An 18311-nucleotide genomic window follows, 5' to 3' on the forward strand; every position below is an offset into this window, starting at 1 on the left:
AACTTGCTGTATCACCTATTTAGAAGGTCTATCTGCTGCTATCATGTGCAGTGTTCTATGTCCATTAAGTCAAGCTTATCTTGTGGTTCAATCTTCTATTGCTTTAATGATTAGCATCTGTTTGTTTTGTTGAGAGAGCTATGTTAAATCTTGGATTGTTGTTGATTTGTAGATTTCTCCTTGTAGTTCTGCCAGGGTTTGCTTTATATATTTTGACCTTATTTTATCCATACAAATTTAGAATTTCTGGTCAAATGACCTATCATTATGAAGCACTTCTTTTTCCTCTGTAGTAATGCTTTCAACATTAAAATCTATCTTGTTTGATATTAGTATAGCCACATCTTTTCCTGTCCTTTTAAGTCAACCTTCTGCATCCATGTATTTGTTATGTCACTGGTAAGCAGTATGTGTTTTTTTCATTAGTGTCTGAATAGTTTTCTTTTTATAAAGAAACTAGAGGCCCAGTGCACAAAATTTGTGCACTCGGGGGGGGGTGTCCCTCAGCCCGGCCTATGCCCTCTTGCAGTCTGGGACCCCTCAGGGGATGACCACCTGCTGGCTTAGGCCTGCTCCCGGGGGGGGGGATTGGGCCTAAGCTGGCAATCAGACATCCCTCTGGCAGCCCGGCAGCCCTCGGGGGATGTCCACTTGCCAGCAGGGAGAAGACCTAAGCTGCAGTCGGACATCCTTAGTGCTGCTGAGGAGGCGGGAGAGGCTCCCACCACCACCACTGTACTGGCAGCCATCAGCCTGGCTTGTGGCTGAGCAGAGCTCCCCCATGTGGGAGCGCACTGACCACCAGAGGGCAGCTCCTGCATTGAGCGTCTGCTCCCTGGTGGTCAGTGTGTGTCATAGTGAGCAGCCATTCCCAGTCTTTCTGCTGTTAGGGTCAGTTTTCATATTACCCTTTTACTATATAGGATAGAGGCCTGGTGCACGGATCGGGGCCAGCTGGTTTGCCCTGAAGGGTGTCCCTGATTAGGTTGGGGGTCCCGGATTAGGGTGGGGGTCCCGCTTGGGTGCCTGGCCAGCCTGGGTGAGGGGCTGATGGCTGTTTTAAGGCTGCCCACATCCCCTTCAGGGTGGGGGACCCCAGTGGGGTGCCTGGCCAGCCTGGATGAGGGGCTGATGGCTGTTTTCAGGCTGCCTGCATCCCCTTCAGGGTGGGGGACCCCACTGGGGTGCCTGGCCAGCCTGGATGAGGGGCTGATGGCTGTTTTCAGGCTTCCCGCACCCCCTTCAGGGTGGGGGGCCCCACTGGGGTGCCTGGCCAGCCTGGATGAGGGGCTGATGGCTGTTTTCAGGCTTCCCGCACCCCCTTCAGGGTGGAGGTCCCCACTGGGGTGCCTGGCCAGTCTGGATAAGGGGCTGAGAGTTTTCAGGCTGGCCAAGCCCGCCGGCGACTGAAGCTCCCAGACTCTCCTTTTTTTCTTTTTTTTTCTTTTGGGATTTATTTACCTTCTATAATTGAAACTTTGTTGCCGCTCCAGCTCAGAGGCCACGGCCTGCTGAAAGCAGGTATCTGGGGTTTGTTTAGCTTTTATAATTGCAACTTTGTTGCTTAGAGTGGAGCTCAGAGCCGGGCAGTGGCAGGCGGGAACCTTGGCTTCCTCCATCACTGGAGCAAGCAAGCCTCCTGCTCCCTTCAGCTGTGTGGCTGCCAACCGCCATCTTTGTTGGCGGTTAATTTGCATATCTCACTGATTAGCCAATGGGAAGCATAGCGGAGATATGATTAATTTCAATCTGTGTCTATTATTAGATAGGACTAGAAGCCTGATGCATGAAATTCGTGCAAGGCTAGGCCCTCGCAGCCCCAGCTGCCTCGCGGCCCCACCCCCTGCCCACTGGTCATTCCAGAAAGTCATTACACTATCTGATTTAATTAGCATATTAGCATTTTATTATATAGGAGGATTACGCTATTTATATTAAATGTTCTTTGTTTTTCTATGTTCATTTATAAGTTGTATACTTTTTACTAGTCTCTTAGAAACTATAATATGAATTCTTGCATGATCAAAATTATATGTTGACATTTATCCTCTTCCCCAATAAAGGAACTTAAAATAATTTAACTTGGTTAAATTATTAAATCTCCCAATATTTATGCTTTTGCTGATGTATATGTTATTGTATATTTAAATTTTCTTTCTCTCTCTCTGTCCCTTTTTCCTTCCTCTCCTCCGTCTCCCCTTCTCTCCTTTTCAGCCTTCCTCTTCACTCTCTAACACACAGATATGTCACAATATATTATTATCTTATAGAAGCAATATTTATTTAGATTTAATCATATCTTTGCCTTTTTCTAGTATTTGTAAACTTTTTCAGGGATATTATTTTTGTTTTTAGAGTCTGCTAGCAATTAGTTCTTTCAATTTTGTATATCTGCAGTGTCTTTATTTGACTTTTCATTCTTGAAAGGAGTTTTTGTTATGTATAAACTGCTAGGCTTATAGCTACTCTTTCTACAAAATTCCCTATTTTGACTTTGAATGTTTTTTGTTGTTGATGAGAAATCAATTCAGTCTAATAGTTTCTCCTTTGAAAGAATTCTTTTTTTTTCTGTCTACTGTTTTGATCCTCTATTTGTCTTTGATTTCACCAGTTTCATTTTGAGATGTCTAGGTTTGGATTTCTTTTTATTTATCATACTTGGGGTTTGCAGAAAATTTTTTAAATCTGTGCATTGAACTAATCGGTTTTGGAAATTCTCAGCCATTATCACTTCAAATATTGCCTCTGTCCCACTTTTTCTCTCTTATCCTTCTGGAAACGCATTTAAGCAATATGGTGCACCTTCTCATTGTCTTTTCTGTGTCTCTTACCCTCTGTTTTATATTTTTAATCCTTTTCTCTTCCCATTTTTTATTTTGTATAATTTTTTTCTGATCTATCTTCTTTTTTAAAAAAAATTCTATTCAGCTGTGTTTAATCTACTGTCAAACACAACTTCTGGATTATTAATATTTGTTATTTTATTCCAAAATTCAAAAATTCCATTTAATGCTTTTATAATATTTTCAGGCTTAAAATTTAAAGTAATTATTTTTATATTCCAAATCTCTAATGAAAATTTACATCTTTTCATCTATTTTCTTCATTTCCTTCTCTATTAAAAATATATTGATCATGTTTCTTTTAAAATCCTTATTAGCCAACTCTAATATTTGAATCCTCTGTATGTCTGTTTCTATAATTTTTTTCTCTGTTTGGTTTATAGTGCCTTGTCTTTGGTATGCCTAATATTTTTTATTTGTTGCCAGACGATGTGTATAAAACTGTGGTGGAGCTCCAGATGATATAACTTGACTCTAGAAAGGGTTTACCTCTCCACTGGGCAAATAGGGTGGTGGTTTATTATTTTAGTCCAAGTGGGAACCTGCCTTTGGCTCTCCCAGTTTCAAATAAGAGCCTGTTGCAGTTATATGGTCTCTTTCCCTACTGGTTCCCCCACCTTTCACCTTGCCTCACAGGACTGCTAACAAACTCCTTTCCAAAGTTTTCCTGCTTAAGCTTTTTAGTCTGCCCATACATCCCTAGTATTCTGGAAATGTACTGAGGGAGAAACTAGTTCTGTGATTGAGGAACCCAACATCTCTGCCAAAAATTTCTCTGCTCTCCTACAGCATTCCTTCCAAACTTTGCATCAGACTTTTCACCATGCTCTCAGCCTTCTTACTACACTCAGAATTAGCACATGCCTTTAGGATAAAAGTGGCTGTAGAAGTCAGCTCACCTCTCCAAGGTTCTTCCCTCTCTGGAGTCTTGGTTCCTTTAAAGTTTTTGTGTCAAATAATTTCAATACTAGAGGCACGGGGGGTCCTTCCCTCAGCCTGACCTGCACCCTCTCGTACTCCGGGACCCCTTGGGGATGTCCACTTGCTGGCTTAAGTCCAATCCCCCACGCCTAAGCTGGCAGTCAGACATCCCTCTCGCAGTCTGGGGCTCTCAAAGTCCGGGGCTCCCAGCTGGGCATCTGCACCTGGTGGTCAGTGTGCATCATAGCAGTTGGTCGTTCAGCCGTTTGGTTGATTTGCATATTATGCTTTTATTATATAGGATATGGAGTCACTGCCTGTTTTTATTGTTCTTACTGTGTCATGTTCTCAAATGCCTGGTTATCATTGATTATGTGCTAGACATAGCATTTAAAAAAATTTTGAGTAATATTTTAAAGACTGGAATTGTTTTCTCTTTCTCTAGAGAGGATTTTTGTTTCTTCTGCTAAGTGGTCATGTTTGAATTCTTTGCTACTAATTTTTTAGACTTCTTTACCAAGATTTCTGTTAGGATAGCAGAATGTGAATATATTTTCTCAGGTGACTATAGTTGAACCCAAATTGAAATCCTTAAACTCATTTCCTTTGAAGTGTGTTGCTGTATTTTTTTTTTTTAAAAAAAACAGATGCTTTTCAGATCTTAATAGTATAATTGTTTTTTGTATTTTCTATTAACATCTCCAGCTGAGACTTGCTAGATGTTTACCAATCCCATTACCCCCTCTTCCTGGGCACACAGAAAGACTTTTTCCTAGTCTCTCTTGGAATTAGTAACACAGGACCATGCGATTAGGTTTTAGGCAATGTGATGTGGGTGGCAGTGATGTTCTGTCTTTAGTTGTGGCCACAAAACTCCATGTGAGGTTGCCCATGCTCTCTCTCTCTTTTCCATAGTGACCTTGGAAGTTATATGTTCAGTATGGTAGTGACACAAGATACAAAAAAGCAGGGATCCCTATATCCCCACATGGAGGAGAGGGGCTTCAACAACACACTGTGAGATGGACAAGAAATAAACTTTTATTATGGAAAGCTGCTAAGACTTTTGGGGTAGTTTGTTATAGCAGCTATATTACTTGTCCTATTTAATACACCATTAGAACACTTTTTTCCCTCCCAACTGTACTCATCAAGATGCAATTTTATTGAGTTAGTCAGGTTTGAAAGTGGGGCTGAATTGAATGATAATAACATCAGATTGGGAATCCAAAATTTCTAGACCTCAGGCTCACAAAAATATGTGGATACCAAAAATAATTATTTTCTTTTTTTCTGAAACTCAATGAGCTCTCTCAGGGTAATCATTGAGAGGTCACTTGAATACCATGCAAAAATGCAGTATTTTCAGGCTAGTTTAGGATCAAATTTTAGTGAGTAAATCCTCTTGTCATGAGGAAAAATTGTTAGCATCATTTGGCAGATTTAAAGTCTTCTGACCTATTGTCATGCCGTTAGGAAAAATGATGCGTAATGATGCAATTTATTTTACACTAATGTGATTATTTACATGAGTTATGTTTGAAGTCTCAAAAGATTCAATCATCCCTGTATTCACTGTCTTTATCAAATGCAAATCCTAGGACTTGTAACACTTCCTTTCGCACCAGGTCTCAACACTTATTCCCAATTTTCTATGACTACAACCAGGAAATAACCCTTGGAGGTTCTCTTTCATCTTCTTCAGGACTTGTGCATCCCAGAGAATGCCCTCAGCCATTTATTCCACCAACACTCTGATCAGCATTTCTCAAACATTTGTTATACCCAAACTACTTACTGGTTACTCAGTGTATTCTTTTGCTAAACTTTTGGCACAATAATTTAAGCATTGGGTTCTACACACAGTATTATTGCTACTAAATTATAGGACTAAAATTATAATTATAGGTGATTGGGAATGTCAGCAAGTATTTGAAGACTTCATCAGATAGTTCTGGATATTCAGGTCAAACATGGACCCAGAATTAATGGAGATTTAATGAGTAAGTCTCTTGAAAATTCTTAAGTCCGAAATTGAATTAAAGGCTGGCAGTTTGATTGGGTCTACTTGGACTAGTAACAAATAAATTCCTGATCTACTTTGATTGCAGTTGTGTTCCGTCAAGCAATTCTTTATTTTATTGCAGCCCCTTGATGTGGCTTTTAAACATACCTAAGATTTCATTGCTTGGCTTTCTCCAATTAAAAAGAAATCATTAAATATTGGGAATGAGTCAAATTCCCAGTGGCTGAGGCATTTGTACCACATCTTGTTTTGTTTTGTTTTAGTCCTGACATCTCATTCTCACCACTGAAAATTGGCTGTAGTTCATCCCTGCAGTGATAAATTCAGGCTTGTCAAAAAAAAACTGAGGGTGTTGCTGAGATAAACCAGACATTTGAAATAATAGAAATGGTCTTAATCAGCATTATCGGTGTCAGGAAGAAATTTCCTTACCCCTATCTCATAGTTCCTAAGAGCACATTTATTTCTACCAACCAGGGTTCTTCAGTGGGGGAATAGTGTATCATATTCATTGTCCATTTCTTGGCAGAATGTGCTGAAAAAGTGTACACGCAATAGCTGCAAGTTAATCATAGTTAAAATTGTCACTATTTCCTTCAGCATACAATTGCAATTAGGAGACTCTATGGTAGACTGCTAATTAATCTCTGAAAACCAAGCCAGTGTGTGGATTTGCATGCAGGGGCTACTCTTCTAATTTTGTAAGAATCTGGGTCTCTGTCAGAAATGAGCACAAGACACCTCCAGTCTATAGAATGGCTCCAAAATAACATATAAATATTTCTTCTCCTGTGGTCTGCGTTTTCTGTATTACAGCAACCAAAGGTCATCAAGCACTTCCTTCACATACATAGTATAGAGGTAGCTGAAAAGTGGAACTGCTGTCTGCATGCCCGTTTGATGAGCATCTTCCATGTTGATGTATACCATTGCTATTAGCAGTCTTAGCACTGCCTTTTAATATGGATATTGACGAGCCATCAACACTCGGTGGCTAGTCTACAAGAATATAGTGAAGAAGATGACCTGAGTCTGCATTTACCATGAGGAATGTAATCTTATTTTCTTCCAGTGGAAAATTTCCTTGTGGAAAAGCCTGTCTTTTTCCAATGAAAAAAATCGTCTATTTTATACTGGAAAGTATAATTGTGGTCCTAGAACACACTGTGCTTTCTGAGTGAATAACACCTGAAAGACAATATATGGAGCAAATGGATTTTTAGTTAATTTCAATTTGCAGATATCCATTCCTACACTTACTTTCACTTTTCATTTCTAGCTATTTCTAAAACATGATCATCTCAAACAGTCACCTTTCCCAACACTTAGATTCCCCCTCTTGTTTTTTTCTGGTATGTATGATCTTTCCTGGGGTCCAGTGATGGTGTGTACTTTGACAACAGGTAGTTTTCTCAGAGCAGCCAGAGAACACCCTCCTTCGTGAGAGAAACCGCTGCACATGCAGAAACTCTCAAGCATCAAAAGTTCAGGAAAATACTCATTGGGGCTGTTGGCACACTTTAGGCAGATACTTCCAGTTTTTAGACAAACATGGACCACTTGCCTTCTAGGTCATGTGTGATTTTTTAAAAATAATGGGTAGGAAGTATAACTTCTGGTTTTGTTTGTTGTTTTTTTACAAAACAGTCTGCTCATATTACAACACGAAGGCATAAAGGCTTCAGGAAGAGTTTTCAGTCTTTTCCTTATTAGACTTTGCACACATCAGAAGCTCCTGTATGTTATAAGGCTTTGTTGATTCATAGCATTTTCTGTAAGACACTCAGACTTGGAGGTGTTTTTTGTTTTGTTTTGTTTTTGTTTTTAATTTTTTTTTAAATATATTTTATTGATTTTTTACAGAGAGGAAGGGAGAGAGATAGAGAGTTAGAAACATCGATGAGAGAGAAACCGATCAGCTGCCTCCTGCACACCTCCCACTGGGGATATGCCCGCAACCCAGGTACATGCCCTTGACCGGAATCGAACCTGGGACCTTTCAGTCCGCAGGCCGACGCTCTATCCACTGAGTCAAACCGGTTTCGGCATTGGAGGTGTTTTTACAATATTGTAGCCCGCTGAGCTAGCATACCAAGCAGAAAATGGGTTGGCTGCAGTCATTAAACAAATAGGCACAGGGGTGAAGAGGACAGTACCAAAAACATGACTTTGCCCCATACTTCAAAATTTTTATACCAGAGCTCTAAGATAGACTTTTCCTTGATAGGTTTGTCACTTCATTCATTCATTCAACTGTTTTTTTAGCATCTACACCAAGCATGTCAAACTCCCGGCTACGAGTGGGCAATACATCTCTAAGAGAAGACTTAAGTGTCAAAATCAGATTTTCTAGTGCCTATTCTGTGCTTCTGTGAAGCACTATTAGATGCACGAGCTAAAAGATACAAGACGTTATAGGTACATCATCTGAAGGTGCTTGCTTCTGCATTGTCCAGTCTTTTGGTTTACTTCTTGTTCTGCTCTAGACCTGCTCAACTTTGATCCATACCATTCCTCTCTGCTCAATGCATTGGATAGTCAGTATCTAGTCCTTGTCCTTCAGCCCACAAAAAGATCCAGGATGGAGGATATAGCAAAATTACTCCCTAGTGCAGGGGTGGGCAAACTTTTTGACTCGAGGGCCACAATGGGTTCTTAAACTGGACCGGAGGGCCGGAACAAAAGCATGGATGGAGTGTTTGTGTGAACTAATATAAATTCAAAGTAAACATCATTACATAAAAGGGTACGGTCTTTTTTTTCAATAGTTTTATTCATTTCAAACGGGCCGGATGCGGCCCGCGGGCCGTAGTTTGCCCACGGCTGCCCTAGTGCATAAGCAAGATTAATGTATTAACTTTAGTTTGAGAAGCACTGTATCACCTGGTACCTTGTGGTTCTGTGCTTCATGGTACAGAAAACTGGGACGACCAAAGGACCCGATTCCCTTGTACATTTTAAGCCTTCAAATCTACCTTTATGGGAAACTTTGAACCAAATCCGTCCTTCAAATACTGATGCACCTTTCCCAAGAAACTTTTACCCTCAGGTCTGCGGACAACCTTGAAATGTGAACACCATCAATTCTAGGCAAAATTTTGAGCGCTTGTGTATATCTGTTAATAAACACACACACACACACACACAAAGAAACCACCACCACTCTATATATACCTTTTTCATAAAACCACCACTAAATTTAATTTTACAAAGTGGCTAATTTTTTCTTTCAGCAAGTATTCCATAGGGCTTTTCATTGCATTTATATATCTGTATACCTAAGTCTTATCCCAACCCTATGGTTTTTTTCTTTGTTTTCCTTCTGTTGTTTGCCAAGAGCATGTACTACTACTGCTACTTGACCTTAAGAAAGTGGTACATTAAATCATGAATGCAGCATTTGCAGACTGCTCATTCTGCATTTACGTCCAGGTCATGGTTTTGAGTGCCGAATGTCCTTTCATTTTTCTTTTTTCCCCCCCTTTATTGATTAAGATATTACAAATGTGTCCTTATCACCCCAATGTCCTCTCATCCCCCCAATCCTGTCCTCACCTTCACCCCCTGTTGTCCACATCCATCACTTATGCTTATGTGCATGCATACAAGTCCTTTGGTTGATCAACATCTGCTCTTAGAGGTACATAATTAAGCTCTAAGGTTGAAGGTCACATGACAGTATTAACCACAAAAAGTTATTAAAATGTAACGAGAATGTTACACATACTAATGCCTTTTTCAGCTATGACATTTGTCAATGTCTCTTAACCTTATATAGGACAAATTTATTTTAAAAGGCATTTGCAAGCAAAATAATATATTTTATTGAAAATTGAGAAGTTACAATTCAAGGCATTTTTTTCAAATTACAAAAAAAAAATAAGTTAAAAGAAACAGAATTGACTCAAGTGCAATGACATCTAGTTTTCACTCAAACTAACACAATAATTTTGAAAAATAAAAATCCACAGCTTAATTTCTTTATGGCATAAACATGTGTTTCCTATATATTATCAAGAAAATGCTAATGGAATAATTTTCAGAGTGATACTTCAACACATCATCTTTCTGGACCCAGTTTAAATGGTACGTTAGTATTAGTATCTAGTTCAAATAGATCACTGATGTGTGTGCATAAGAACTAGCTAATTTTTAAGAATATTTACCATTTATCATACAGCAATATATAGCATTCCTAGACATTTCTTAAGCATGTTTTCTTATCTCCTTGGTAAAAACCAATCACTTGCAGAAAGTCGTTTAGCCTGGTGAGTACTAGTGGCATAAACAAGATTAACCATAATATTGCTAAAGTATTAATTGTTACAGTCAGCCATTTAATGTTAGGAAATGTATGGTTATACTTTTAAAATCACAATTTCTCAAATTTTCGTATGAAGGGGAAACTAAAAATAGGCTCAGTTTTTTAAAAACTCATATTATCAATGGTCAATATTTTTATCAAATTATTTTTTCCTCAACAGAAAATATTCATTGAGCCACTGTTGTTAATTTTACTTATTTCCATGATCTATATTCTGTATCTTCTTCCTTTTAGAGAAAGGGGAACTGAGGCCAAGACCCAATGGGTATAGATATTAGTAAACAAACGTACTGTTCTGATGCTATGCTGACGGATGTCTGCAGTGAAGAGGTGCCACAGGTAAGCTACAGAAAACCTGTGCTTTGCCACAGCAAGACATGGCACTAATGTAGAACTTCAATTAATATTTCAAGTAATATTTTAGAGTATTTTGTAGTTAGAGAGCTTTTCTGTAACTATTATGAAATTAGGCCTTAAGAAACTTACAACATGCATATTGCATAAGATGCTTATAAAATGTTAAGTGCATCCTAGGTGAGAGGCAGAAATGGTTTTAATAAAGGAGAATCCAGTGAGGACATTATTAAAACATGTGGCACTTGCTAATACAATAGCTCTTTCATTTGGTAACACCATACAAATTGGTCTTTAACCAAGAAAAAAACCCTAGTTCTTATTTAATTGTGGAGAAGTCTGGCCATGTCAAGAAAAGAAGATTCTCTGATAAAAAATGTCTGAGAACCAGTGTTTTGACAAGTCAATTTTAAAACTGGTGAAGCCCTTTTGGATGTAAGGGACTAGTGATAACTTAAAACAGGGTATCAAAGCTTTCCTTTCCCTCACCCCAGTTAGGAAAGGCTCTCAGGCACCTGATCAGCTTTCAGAGGAGAGGGGACTTTATGGTGGTGACAGATGAAATGCTGAAGTAATAATTTTAGCCATAATGTAATGGAGCAAAGATACCAAACACAGATTTGGCAGGTGCAATCACTCATTTTTCCAGGCCCTAATATAAAAGCAAAGGTTTGTCTAATAAAAATACCTTATCTAAAAATCTTTAGAAAATGTTATGACTCATTAAAACTAAATTTTCAGAGGAAAAATATTGCCCACTGATTTTTTTACAAATAAAATACATCATCAAAGAATCCTTAAATAAGAGTACATTTATAATTTAAATCTAAATAGTGTTTCCTGTTAAGAATTAAAACTACTTTCTCCTTTTTAGTCCCTCTTCTTTTCTGCACTTCAACTTTTCTTTGTACCGAAAGTATTGCTAATTAAGTATTGGATGTCAGTTAAGCACTCACTGCATGAGAAAGCCTAGTTAATACTGTGCTCAACATTTATTCATTTAAATTTTATCTATTACTATGATAAACTAATCAAAATTTCATTGAATTAGATGAATTCATAAGGGAAATAAACAGGTGAATGTATAAAATAAAATTTCACACGCGGACTAGAAATAGTAAAAACAGCTGACAAAAACTTAATAGTGCTTTCTATTAAATGGTTTTGAAGTCAGTTTATACACTAAACTCTTTTTAAAACTCCTGATTTATTCTTAGATTCAAAATTATATAACACTAATTTCAGTGATGATTACTTTTCCTATAACTTCTTTCATATCTTCTCAATATGACTAAATGTTCAACATAACATTGTTTTGACATAAAAGTATCACAAAGAATTATTGGTATTACTCAATGCAAATGTTTAAAAAAGAGTTTGATTCATATGAATTTGTACCAAAATAAAGCTTCTGATATTTCTTTAGGATTTTACTCGATGATTCATTCATGATGTAAGCAAAATATACTTGAACTAAGTTAACATTTACATATAAAAATATAGAATATATATACGACAGTGATCTTGATGTCTTATACTATTACAAATTAGAGTACCACCAGCCTGATTAAAAAGTTCAACATGTTTTAAATTATAAATTTTTTAAAAATCAGGATTCTTAGTTTTACACTTAATTTTAATCCTCCATATCAACTGAGTTTCTTTGTTTTGGCTAATAACTGGGCTTGAAGAACATGGAATAAGAGAGAAGTATTTCTCTGGAAGAAACAGAGTATCTCAATGTTTAGTAGACAGTTTATTACATGAATATCTTTTTGTTTATTCTGCCCATTCTGATCAATAAAAGGAAAGCCACAGGGCAGGAAACAATGAAAAAATATCCTGTATTTTGTCAGATATCTATTTTCTGCCATTAAGAAGAATGGATGGTGCCTAAAACAACCTCCAAAGGAAGAAATAAAAAGAGCTCACACCACAAAGAGAAATAATAAGAGCTTGGCACCTTCTACCAGCCAGCAGTTAAACTAGCAAGTGGTTTCTATTTTGTTGTTTTTTAAAAAAATTGCTTCTTTTCCTTGTTGAGGTTTATATGGCTGAAGTGCAGGCTTTTTAGAGTTGATTTTCTGCTCAGGTCACATGTGCTATTCAAAGATCACCGGCTTTCAGAGTATTAAAAATAATTAAATGGACTCAACACTAAAGTTAAACTGAACTGAACTGAATTTATTCTTTTTCATAGATGTGATGTGAGAAATAAAAAATCCTGGACTAGGAATTGAAAGTTCAGTTCTCTTGATCTCAAGGCTGAGTGATCTTGACCAAGTTACTTAACCATTCTGGGCATTAATTTCCTCAGGTGAAAAATAAGGGAATTGTATTGGGTAACCTTTAAAGTCTCTTTCAAATTTAATTGAAACACCAAGGCAGAATCTTGTAGAGTACCTCGTAGTTTTCATTATGGAGATCAACTACCATGACAGAATATTGTAAAAATAATTCTGGTTTTATGGATTTCTGATGCTAACATTATGGTCAGTGAGAGTTTTCTATACTTCCAGGGGCTAATCATAAGTATTTGGCTCTCTAATAAAAAAAAAATAATCGAGATATTTTTACACTATACACAAAGTATGCTTTGACATTCACTGGGATGGTCTGGAGTTTTACTTGCGTCCTTTAATTCTCTTATTGTTGAATCCTGTTCTCTCTTCAGCTGGGTGGCAAACAGTAGCATGAGGATAAAAGGATCTTGGTTAAACTATTTCTGGCTGAATGAAGAATAACAGAAGTCTTTTAATTAACATTTTAATTTTATTGCTAATATTTAAAACTAAGAATCTGTAATAGTTTACCACTGTTGGTAAAGAATTGAAATTTACTGCCAAAATATCAATATTGTGCCAAAAGAAAAGAGTTTGGTTCTATTTTTAAGGAAATGGCAATGTATTCTAGTAGTTCTTATTTTAATCATTTTCAGAATTGAGTCAAAAGTAGAAGACTCATAATTCCATGTCAACTATTTCAGACCAGATGTAAAGCATGTTGAATTCATTAGAGAGGGACTTTGTGGAGTATCAGATATAACTTTGGGAGAAGGGTAAATAATTTCTTCAACAGTTACATAGGTACCTAACAAGAAACCAACAACTCCAGTAAATGCTATAGAAATATTTTTCAGAATCATCCATATATTGTAGTGTTCCTTAGAAAATGTAAGAATTTCAACCAAAGGTGGGAGGATCAGGGCCAATGTGCTGCTGCTCACAGCTCCAACGAAGGAAATCACAATGTCTAAACGAGGAATCAGAACTGCTCCGGCACCTGTTAAATGGAAATGTCTTTAAATATTACATAAATACTATAGGTATTTTCAATGCATTACATTAAAGTTAATTAATGCAAGAAGGCACTACTAAATGCTTATGGAAGAATCTGTTGAGCTAAAATTGAAGACAAAGAAACACAATGGTGAGTGACATTTCTTGAACTTTGACTTGTCAGAATTTATTATATAAAAAACTTAATATTTTGCTGTGAGATTTTGGGCAAAGAAGTTTGGATAGTTTATTTCCAAAGCATTTTCATTACTCTGCCATTCAGTTCATTGTAGATGAGGTGGTGTGAAATAAATAAATCATTAAATAAATTAGACGAGAAAGCTAGCTATTCCTTACACTAGAATTTCATTTAACCAAATAGAAGGAACAATAGAAATAGAAAATCAATATTAAGCAAACACCACTGTGATAACTGTTGTACGAAAGTCACTAAAAGATGTTAAAATTAGTGGATGAAAACTGTAGAGAACAGGTTAATTGCATAATTGCAGAATCTCCCTACAAAATACTTAATTATAAAGGGAAAAGGAGTTTCTTTATAGTGGAGAAACCTTTCAAACACCCTCCACCAAGTGATCAAAGTTAACATCACTAATAAAACATAATTGATACCATCGTGTGATGCATTGAGAAGTGCAAAGCATCACCTATGGAATTCTTGTTCAAAATACTTAACTTCAACCTAATCATAAGAAAACATCATACAAATCTAAACTGAAGGAAATTCTACAGAATTAGTGACACTTCAAACAGAAGACAAAAACTGTCAAGACTAGAGGAAACTAAGTAAACATAACAACTAAATCAAGTGGGATGTTGTACTGGTTCCTGGATCAGAAAAGAATATTAGAGACAAAACTGGCAAAATCAGAATAAGGTCTACAGATTAATAGTAGTGTTGTATTAATTTCTTGGTTTTAATAATTATAGGAGGCGGGTCCAGAATGGGGGTGAAAGAGGACATGGAGTTTGCCCTCTCCCATGAAAACTCCAAATGCCTGAATGTGCACCTGTATTTAGAGAAATTCCTTCTGAGAGACAACTGAACAACGAAGGAGAGAAAGACTACATAAAGAAGAGTAAGGAACTGTGGGAGCCCACCAGAAATCTGAGGGAACCCATCAGGAACTGGTAAGCACCACTGTTTACATGCCCTCTGCACTTAGATAGCTCAGTAGGAGCTTAACTAGGTGCTCTGGCTGACCTTCTAGGCTGCAGTAACACATCTCTAGCCAGCCCTCCTGGAGCTAACTCCAGCAGGAAAATAAGTGAGCCATAGTAGGTGTGCACAACCCCTCCTACCCCCCTCCCGCCCCCTCCCCACACACATCTGGAGCTATAATCAACAGGCCCAACAGGGTGCAGAGGTTACCCTTTACCAGGCCACGGCTGCAAGCACCCAAAGCAGAACCACAAGAACCCTAGCTCATGCATCCTGGGTGGCCGTGTCTAGAGAGAGGGAAATTGGTGCTGTGGTGATCGTGTTTACATGGTGTTCTATCTCTGACCAGGCTCTCACAACAGTCGATCAAAACAATAGGGTGAGCCTTGTATGCATAGCAGAAAGTACCCCCCCCCCCCCACCAGTAAGAGGGAGAGTTCTGTACCTCAGGCCTACACAGGGCTCCCAACCCAGACCAGCAGCAGTCAATCAGAACAACAGGGCTTGCCTCAGCCCCCCACACCAGGTTGTTCTACCTAGATCAGAAGCAGAATCAGCAGGGTTCTGTAGCACAAACCTATAGGACTGCCCCACCTGACACAGCAGGAAAGCTCATACACACCAGGTTATACCAACTGGAAGTTGCAACTTCAGGCCAGGCAGCATCCCAGAAACCACCACTCCCAACCCCAGAGTCTACACAGAGGCCACTTTTAAACAAGATCATTTTTTCAAGATTGGGGGAGAGAGCGATCTCATCTCATAGGAACAAACACCAAAGGTCAAACAAAATGGGGAAACAGAAGAATATGCCCCAAATGAATGAATAAACAACAAAACCTGGAGATAAACTTGAGAGTACAATAGAAGAACTCTAATTAGAAAATAAAGAACCAAATAGAGATGAAGAATACAAAAACTTAAAAGGAAAACACATTAGAAGGAATTGGATAGCTCAGTAGGACAGTTTATTACATGAATATCTTTTTTGCCCATTCTGATCAATAAACAGGTTAGTTAACACAGAAGAACAGATTAGTGATCTGAAAAAGTAGTGGAAAGCACCCAATCAGCAAAACGAAAAAGAATTTTTAAAAATAAGGATTTCTGGCACAATATCAAGCACTCAAACATTATAAGATTATAGGGATTTCTGAAAAAGGAGAGAAAGAGCCAGCAAGTATATTAAAGAAATAATGGCTGAAAAGTTTTCTAATCTGAGGAAGGAAAGGGACATCAAAGTCTTGGAAGCACTCAAAGACTTGGAAGTCTCAAAGAAGATGAATCCATGCCAAGATATATTGTAATTAAAATGGCAAAAGTTAAGGGTAAAGAGACAATCTTGAAGGCAGCAGGAAGGAAACAAGTTTCATACAAGGGAAACCCCCATAAGGCACTCAGCTGATTTCTCAGCAGCAATGTTACAGACCGGAAGGAAGTTGCAGGAAATATTAAAGGACTGATAAAAAGGAGCCTACAATCTAGACTACTATACTCTCTGCAAGGTTATTATTCAGAATCCAAGGAGAGATAAAGAGCTTCCCACACAAGCAAAAATGAAAAGTTCACCACAACTAAAATGGCTTCACAAGAAATGGTAAGAGATCCTCCTCATGCAGAAAAGAAAAAACAATAACCTGAAATAAGAAAATACAGGGAGGAGAAAACCACTGGTAAAGGCAAATCTAATCTAATAAAAGAGAAACATGCAAACTGACCACACCTTCACTATGCCCCAAGCCACGCCCACCAGCCAATCAGAACGACTATATGCAAATTAACCCAACCAAGATGGCGGCCGGCAGCCACAGAGCTGGAGCAAGCAAGAGGCTTGGTTGCCCCAGCGATGGAGGAAGCCAAGCTTCCTGCCTGCCCTGCCCGACTGTGACCTCTGTTAAAGGCAACAAAGTTTCAATTATAGAAGATAAATAAATCCCAGATACCTGCTTCCAGCAAGCATCCAATGGGAGCTTGGGTGGCTGGGGGCCATGGCCAGCCTGCAAATAGCCATCAGCCCCTCACTCAGGCTGGCCAGGCACCCCATTGGGGACCCCCACCCTGATCCAGGACACCCTTCATGCTGGGGTCCAACCCCAGCAGGTCCAGGGATCCCATAGGTGTGGATGGAGTCGGCGAAGAAGGAACAACACAGAGGCAGCGTTCAGTTGATCAGCAGCTTAGCCAGGATCTCTAGCCAAGTTCTGTTCAGGATCTCCAGCCAGGTTCTGTGTCCATGTTCTCTTGCTAGGTTCTCCAGCCAGGTTCTGCAGCCAGGTTCAGTCACCAGGTTCTAGTCAGGTTCTCTTGCCATGTTCTCTCCAGCGAAGTTCTTCTGTCTCTAGGTTCTGTGTAGGTTCTGTCTTCTAAGTTCTGTCTTGTTACATCTGTATTTATACCAGTTGATTCCAATCCTCTCAATCTCTATTCCAAAGGTTAGGGCGTTTCTTATCTCCATTACAGGGAGTAAAGATTATGTAGCTTAAGCATGATTGTTCATAGTTAAAGTGATTAATTACCCGCCTGGCACTTAGTTAAGAGGTTTTATTCCCTCCCTAACTTCAGGGGAAAATCCCTACCTGGGGAAACAACCTTTCTCAGAGACCTTGGTTAAAACACCTCTTGTGCCAAGAAGGTGAGCAAACATATTAGGAACAGTATGCCATATATGCCAGGTCCCTTGAAACAGCAAGTATGGACCGGCACCTTCAGGGCAAACCAGCCAGCCCCCACCCATGCACCAGGCATATAATAAAAGGGCAATGTGCAAATTGGCCCTAACAGCAGAATGACTGGTCACTATGACACACACTGACCACCAGGGGGCAGATGCTCAATGTAGGTGCTGCCCCCTGGTGATCAGTGCGCTCCCACAGGGGGAGCTCTGCTCAGCCACAAGCCAGGCTGATGGCTGCCAGCACAGTGGTGGTGGCGGGAGCCTCTCCCGCCTCCTCAGCAGCGCTAAGATGTCTGACTGCAGCTTAGGCCTGGTCCCTGCTGGCAAGTGGACATCCCCTGAGGCCTCCTGGGCTGCCAGAGGGATGTCTGACTGCCAGCTTAGGCCCGATCCCCCAGGGAGTGGGCCTAAACCAGCAGGTGGACATCCACCGAGGGGTCCCAGGCTGCCAGAGGGCACAGGCCAGGCTGAGGGACCCCTCCGCCCCCAAGTGCACAAATTTTTGTGCACTGGGCCTCTAGTATATAATAAATAATAAACAGTGAATCCATCACTTAAAAAGATAAAACTAGCAAAACAAACTACAACTACAATAAATATGGAATACACAAAACAAAAAGATATAAAACATGACATTAATAACAAAATGTGTGTGTGGGGGGGGGGGTAAAAATGTAGTACTTTTAGAATGTGTTTGAACTTAAACAC

General features: G+C 39.0%; 1 protein-coding gene across 1 annotated transcript in view; it reads right to left on the minus strand.

Moving 5' to 3' along the window:
• Positions 1 to 12484: 12484 nt before the first annotated feature.
• Positions 12485 to 18311, minus strand: part of SLC36A4 (solute carrier family 36 member 4) — a 51093-nt gene continuing 45266 nt past the window's right edge. The window contains exon 11 of the mRNA XM_081099705.1: positions 12485 to 13750. Within this exon, the coding sequence (XP_080955831.1) occupies positions 13446 to 13750 (305 nt within the window). The 3' untranslated portion in view covers positions 12485 to 13445. The remainder of the gene's footprint in view (positions 13751 to 18311) is intronic.

Source organism: Myotis nattereri (genome assembly GCF_964212035.1).
Source record: "Myotis nattereri genome assembly, chromosome: 9".
NCBI classification, from domain to species: domain Eukaryota; kingdom Metazoa; phylum Chordata; class Mammalia; order Chiroptera; family Vespertilionidae; genus Myotis; species Myotis nattereri.